Here is a 7,126-nt window from a genome sequence, read left to right as displayed (position 1 = left end):
GAACTGATCCATGAATTAGTAGAGCAGGATACAAAATCAACATGCAAAACTCGGTAGCATCTCTGTACACTAAAAACAAACTATTCAGAAAGAAATCAAAAGAAAAATTACACTTATAATAGCTAAAAAATTACTTAAAATTAAATTTAACCAAGGAGGTTGAATATCTCTGTACTAAAATCTTTACAACAGTGATGAATGAAATTGAACAAGACCCATATAAATGGGAAGGTAGCTTATGTTCATAGTCTGCAAGAATTAACATTGTTAAAATGTTCATATTACAATGAGAACACGTGCACACAGGGAGGGGAACAACACACGCTGGGACCTGTGCAGGGAGGGTGGAGGATGAAGGGAGGGAGAGCACTAGGAAAAAGAGCTAATGCATGCTGGGCTTAATACCTAGGTAATGGGTTGATATGTGAAGCAAACCACCATGGCACATGCCTACCTACGTAACAAACTTGCATGTCCTGTACATGTGCCCTGGAACTTAAAAAAAAAGTTTATACCTGCAGACTCAATGCATTTCCTACCAAAATTCCAAGGTCATTTTCCACAGACATAGAAAAATAATTCTAAAATTTGAATGGGACTACAAAAGGACCCCAAATAGCCAAAACAATCTTGAGCAAAGGGGAAAAGGGGGTATCACACTACGGAATCCCCAAATATCCTACAAAGCCACAGCAAGGAAGACAGCATGGAAATGACATAGAAACAGGTACAGTGACCAGTGCAACAAGGATGAAAGCAAAGAATGAAACACACACATTTATGGTGAATTGATCCTCAACAAAGTTTCCAAGAACAAGAGAGGGCAGTCCTGGGAGAACTGAGTCTCCATGGAGTGTGGAGGTCTGGATCCTCCCTGGGCTAGTGGATGGCCAGAGCAGTGTATACGCTCAGCTCAGCTGAACTTTCCCTTTCCTGGGAGGAAGGAGGCTTCATTATTTCCTGTTTGAGGGTTAAGTTGTGCAGCTGGGCATGGGTCACATCTTGGGGATATTCATATGAAGAAGAATGAAATTGAACCATTATCCCATGTACAAAAATGGGTGATAGAAAAGCTTCAAGATGTTGGCCTAGGCAAAGTTTTTTGGATACGGCCCTGAAAACACAAGCAACAAAAGCAGAAATAGACAAAGGGTGCGCCTTCTAACTAAACAGCTTCTGCACAGCAAACAACAGAATGAGGAGACAACTCAGAAATGGGAGAAAATAGTTGCAAGCTGTATACCTGATAAAGGGTTAATATTTAAAAATATATAAGGAACTAAAACAACGCAACAGCAAGAAACCAAAAACTACTTGAAACACGGGCAAAGGAGCTGAACAGGCATTTCTCAAAAGAAGACATACAAATGGTCAGCAGGTATATGAAAAGGTGCTCAGACAAAAGCTTTGTCTGTTGAGATGATAATTTTTTGTTCATTTTGTTAAAATACTGACTTACATTGAGTTTTCAAAAATTAAGCTACCCTTGCTTTTCATAAACAAAATTAAAAAATAATAAAAAACCAGTGTGGGCTGGGTGCGGTGGCTCAAGCCTGTAATCCCAGCACTTTGGGAGGCCGAGACGGGCGGATCACAAGGTCAGGAGATCGAGACCATCCTGGCTAACATGGTGAAACCCCGTCTCCACTAAAAAATACAAAAAACTAGCCGGGCGAGGTGGCGGGCGCCTGTAGTCCCAGGTACTCAGGAGGCTGAGGCAGGAGAAAGGTGTAAACCCGGGAGGTGGAGCTTGCAGTGAGCTGAGATCCAGCCACTGCACTCCGGCCTGGGCGACAGAGCGAGACTCCGTCTCAATAAATAAATAAATAAATAAATAAATAATAAAATAAAAAACCAGTGTGGTCATGATATATTGTCTATTTTATAGAGACATGAATCTTACTTGTTAATATTTGTTAAGGGATTTATATTTCTGTGAGAGATCATCCATGACTTTCCCATTTTGTAGTTTCCTTGTCAGGTTTGGGTGTCAACTTGTTCCTAGTCTGATAAAATGTATTTGTGTAAATATACACAAAATATTCTCAGGGAAAATTTATGCAAGTTTCTGGGTGTGTGTGTGTGTGTGTGTGTGTGTTTCAGGAGTGCATAAGAGTTTGAAAAAACCACCAACAAATCTTCCTGAAGTGGCATTTACTTTGTGGGAACATTTTTTATTACAGGATCAATGCATTTTATATAAGTTTATGTAATGACGATTCAGTTTTTCTATTTATCTTTATGTTCATTAAGTAAACTGTAATTTTGAATATTTCATCTATCTCATCTGCATTTTCTGTTATGTCGGCATAGAATTGCTCAGTTTTCTTTCACCTTTGTAAAGCTGTGTGTAGGGTCTGTAGTGCTGCCTCCTATTTTGTTCCTGTATGGAAAAGGGTGCCTGCTCTTTTTTTATTCTTATTTTTATCATTGTGGCCAAGTTCCATGTGTCATTAATGTTTTCAAGAATAAACTTTTGACTTTATTAATTTTTCCTTATTTTTTGTTTGTCCTCATTAGAAGCTCCCATTTTCCCATGTCATTGATTTGATGTGTAATATTTACATGATCATTCAATTTAAAACATTTTCTGACTTCTGTTTTTTTTTTTTTTCATCAGTTAACTCATTGTGAACTGAGAAGTCTGCTACTTTATTTTGGTAATGCTGGGATACTATTTATCTTTGCAGAATCAGGTGAAGCCCAAAGTTCCCAGAATCTTCTAGTGGTCTGTGTTAGGGGACTAGGCTGGCTGGGGTTCAATGATGTCCACTAAGGGCAACTTCCATGCCTTCTGGGGTCCTGAGTCTCCATGGTTTGTGGGATCTGGGTCCTCCCTGGATTAGTGGATGGCCAGGGTGGCGTAGACGCTGGGCTCAGCTGAAGGTTCCCGTTTCTGGGGTGGAGGAGGCTCAGTTGCCTCCCGTCTGAGGGTCAAGCTCTGCAGCTGGGCATAGGTCACATCCTGGGGGGCTTGAGATGTAGCAGCCTGCAGTGGGGGAGAGTGAGAGGGAAGGAATGTGGTGGGGGTGGGGGAGGGCTGGGGGCCTGGAGAGGAAAGGACTCACCTCAGTGTCCATCTGCCTGTCCTCTTCCGCCTGTGTACTCTTTGTGTCCAGGAACTCCTCGGACAGTGGGGAGGGAGGAGAGGCCATTTCTTTCCTAGGTGTGGAGTGTATCACCTGGGCATATGTCACTGCCTGGGGGTCTTCATCATATGGGCTCTGCTGGAGAAAGACACTGGTGGGGGGTGTCCTTGAGTCCCCCTGACTCCCTGGAGTCAATTTTCCCCACTGTTCCCAGGGTGATCCGACTACATCCCTTTCCTGAGGGAATCTCAGGGACGCCCTAGGGCTGTGGAGGGTCTGGCCTCTCCCTCCCTGCGGTTCTGGCCTCTCCTCCTCACTCTGACCTTGCCCATTTGGCTGCAGCCTCACGCCCGCCTTCCTGCAAGAGCTCGCTGCTGCCTCGGGGTCTTTGCACGGCTGTTTCCTCTGCCTGCAGGGGCTCGTCCATGAGAGGATCCTGTGGCCCCCTCCATCCAGGCTTCTCAGATGACAGCTGAGCAGACAGCCCTCCCCTTACATTCAGACTGGCCCCACTGCCCCACACTCTGCCCTTTCCCTGGTTTATGTTTCTGACAGCACGTTGCACTGCTGCACACGGTGCATTTATTTGCATTTTGTCTCCCACCACGAGGTGAGCTCCGGAGGCGGGGGCGGCTTTGCTCCCTGCTGTGTCTGCAGCTCCCACCGGGAGCCCGATCCACAGTGAGCTCCCTGGGAACACTCGCCGGATGAATGAATGAAGGGAGCCCAGGGGACCGGGGTGGTTCATTTATTCCTCATCCTCCTGAGGCCTGGGGAGCGCTCTAACAACCAGACGGCCAAACAGAGAAGGAGGAGCAGGAAGGGGACCCGGGAGGAGGCCCGCGAGGTCCCAGGACAGCAGGAGAGAGTGAGGTCACAGCAGGCGGGAGGCAGCGTGCTGGACAAGGAGGGGTCCAATGTGAAGATGCTGAGAGCCAGGGGAAGGAGGACAGAGAAGTCCTGCAGGATTAGATCTGGCACCAGGAGGCCTTTGGTGCCTGGGACAGGGGCGGGGTCTCACCCGACTGTCCAGCTCCACCGCATCCTCAGGCTGTGTGTCCTTCATGGCAGCATCTGCTGGGGGCAGATCAAGGGGTTTGTCTCCTGGGAAGGTTCCCTGGGACCTCTCATTCCTGCCGGACCCTGCCCTGTTCCCATTAGGGCCACTGTGATGCAGGGAGGGGCTGTGATGTGCCTGAGGTCCTACAGTGTGGGTTCAGACCACCTTCCCCCGAGTCCCTGACCCTTACCAGCCCGTACTCCTGCCCCCATTGCTATTGAAACTCTGAGGCCTGCCTCTCCACCCCAGGTGCCCCCCTCTGCCTCTCACTTACTGGGGTTTTCTCCCTGGACGTCAGCAGCTGGGCTGGACCTGGGGGAGGATACAGGAGTGTGAGGGGCGGTGAGGTGGCTATTGGGGTGGGTGGGAGTCTGAGGTCTTCTGGCAGAATTACCTCCTCTGTAGGCCCCTGTCCTTGGGCTCTGGCTCCGCAGCCCCTGGAGGACGTTGGAAATCAGCCTGTCTCTGGGCTGGGAAAAGGTGGACAGAGTCTCAGCTCTCGGAATGTTAGAACCACCTGCCTTGCACATGCAACTCAAGAGGAAGACAAACCCGAAAATACACTTGCAAGGATGTTTTAAATCCTTCCTAAGTTTAGAAAAACCGAAAGAATAAAGCACTTCTGTTATGCCCTTCTTTATTTTCTTCTTTCTAGATTTTCTCACTGGGAACTTCTGGAGCAGTTTCTAAGCTGACCTCTCCTATCTGCAGTCTCTTTGGCTGGTGCCCTGAGCCCACCCTGCCTCAGCCCACAGGTTCCCCAATTTCCTGCTTACCTGATGTCCTGTGTTTGCCCTGATGCCAGTGTTGGAGGAGGAGGAAGAAGAGGAGGGAGAGAAGCAGGATGGAGACCACCAAGACCCCGATCAGTACCTCCCACTGCCTTCTCAGACCTTGGGTGTGATGACATCAGGAATGGGGATGATGTCACTGATGTGACCACCTACTGTGCGCACACCTACTGTGTGTGCTGGGTATTTCTTTCATTACCTCCAAACTTCACAGCAGTTGTGCAACTTGAGATTGCCACCCTCTCTCTACCCATTTCACAAAGGAGGAAACTGAGACTCAGAGAGGGGAATCGCCTGCCCCGGGCCCCCAGCCAGGAAGCAGCAGAGCTGGGAAGGGAACCCGGGACTCTGATCTGCAGCCCTTGTTCCCTGCACCAGAGCCAAGTCCCAGAGTTGCAGGGAAAGAGCCTGATCATCTTGAACCACAGCCCTGCTCCCCACCCCTGCCCCAGGTCACCGTCACTGCTGCAGGTGGGACAGGACAGGCCCCTACGGAATCGACTCTGGGAGGCTTCCCTGGGAGGCCTCCTCTCCCAGGAGGCCACAGCTGGGAGTCAGAGCTGAAAGGAACATTCCCACCTGCAGGTCTCTCTCCTTTACATTTGGAGAAACTGAGGCCCAGGCAGGGGAGGGGCCTGTCCACATCGCCATCTCCAGAGGAGCCTGAACCTAGGACAGAGCCCACCCCTGCCTCCCCGGGACCCCGCCCACCTCCCACTCAGAGCCCCTCACTCACCACTCTGGGGGCCTGACCCTGTAGGCATGAGGGGCTGGTCCTCAGGGCCTGCTGGGTTAGAACAGGGACGTGAGGGCTGGGGCTGCCCTGCCCCCCACCTCAGCTCGGCTTCTCCTCCCAACATCTCCCTCTGCCTTGACCCCTCACCCCGCATTACTCAGCCTCAGGGCCTTGGGAGGCTGTAGTGCCTCCCAAGTCACTACCCGACTCCCACATCCCTGGAAGCAAGCCCAGCTGAGAATTGGAATGAGGACTTAGATCCACTGAGCGTGTCTTGAGACAGGCCTCGGGCTTTGGAAACTCTCTGGACAGTGGCCTCTAAGACTCACCAGCTGCTGAGATGGACCTTGTGGGTGAGGGGCTGGGACTCTCCAAGGATCCTGGGTAGAAGGACAAGAGGAGGGTGAGAGTCTGGGGTTGCCCCGGAGTCTCCACCTCAAATTGAACTTCTTCCTACATCTGCCCTGTGGCTTCCCAGGGACCATGTCTCTGCCCAGCTGGCACCTTCTGGACCCCAAGTAAGGGAGAAGAGCATGGGCATGCCTGGGAGGACCCTGTTGTCCTCCTCCCCTCTAAGGGCTGAGTCCCCCACTGGCTGAGCCCCCCTCCCTCCGTCCCTGCCCAGAGCTCTGCTGGGAGTAGGGCCTGAGCTGAGCCATTGAGCTCAGAGAGGACAGGGTCAGGAGCCTCACCTAAGACTGTGAGCTCCAGGGGGTCACTGGGGTGTGACAGCAGGTAGTGGGAGAAGCTGCGTGAGCTGATGCACCTGTAGGTCCCTCCATGCACTGAGGTCACAGGACTCATGGGGAATTCAGCCCTGTGCAGCTGAGCTCCGTGCTCTGATCTCAGATGCAGCAGGGGATGGGCTGCCCCCTCCTTAAACAGAAGGAAAGTGTCCATCTGGCTCCGTGACTGACACAGCAGGGTCATGCTCTCTCCTGAGGTCACAAGAGGACTCGGCAGGACTGAGAGGGTGGGTTTGCTGTAGGCTCCTAGGAGAGAAGGAGGCACCGTGTTTAATGGGCTCCCACCTCCCACATCATCCCCAGGGCTGGGCTGTGAAAGGAAGATGCCCCTGAGAGTTGACCCCCTTCCTGAGGGCAGAGCCTGGGGCTGGGACCCCTGAGTGTCCTCTCACCTGTCATCACCAGGTCCAGGGAGTCACTGAGCTCTGACCAGTCTGCATGGCTGTGATAGTAACAGTGATATCTCCCTGCATGTTGATGTGTCATGGATGGGATGGAGAACTTGGCCTTGTTCCTGGGTTTCAGTGGGTTCTGTCTGTCCCAGGGGGCTGGGCTTCCTTCTTTATCCAGACGGTACTCCTGAGCCTCCAAGGTCCCCTGACACCAGATGGTCACAGGGCTCCCCCAGCTGATCACAGAGTCAGGCTCAGCCCAGACGGTGGGTTTGGGGAGGGGCCCTGGAAAGAAATCAGAGGCTGCATCCC

At 51.2% G+C, this 7,126-nt stretch overlaps 1 protein-coding gene across 1 annotated transcript in view; it reads right to left on the bottom strand.

Moving 5' to 3' along the window:
* Positions 1–2,459: 2,459 nt before the first annotated feature.
* LOC104675307 (leukocyte immunoglobulin-like receptor subfamily B member 1) overlaps positions 2,460–7,126 on the bottom strand; it is a 38,462-nt gene continuing 33,795 nt past the window's right edge. The window contains 10 exon segments of the mRNA XM_010379801.2: positions 2,460–3,064; positions 3,066–3,227; positions 4,111–4,163; positions 4,424–4,461; positions 4,544–4,619; positions 4,926–5,042; positions 5,677–5,727; positions 6,006–6,056; positions 6,369–6,668; positions 6,815–7,099. Of these exon segments, the coding sequence (XP_010378103.2) occupies positions 2,843–3,064; positions 3,066–3,227; positions 4,111–4,163; positions 4,424–4,461; positions 4,544–4,619; positions 4,926–5,042; positions 5,677–5,727; positions 6,006–6,056; positions 6,369–6,668; positions 6,815–7,099 (1,355 nt within the window). The 3' untranslated portion in view covers positions 2,460–2,842.

Source organism: Rhinopithecus roxellana, chromosome 12 (genome assembly GCF_007565055.1).
Source record: "Rhinopithecus roxellana isolate Shanxi Qingling chromosome 12, ASM756505v1, whole genome shotgun sequence".
Classification (NCBI taxonomy): Eukaryota; Metazoa; Chordata; class Mammalia; order Primates; family Cercopithecidae; genus Rhinopithecus; species Rhinopithecus roxellana.
Note: the sequence above shows the minus strand (reverse complement) of the source record. Positions and strands in the feature narration are given on the sequence as shown.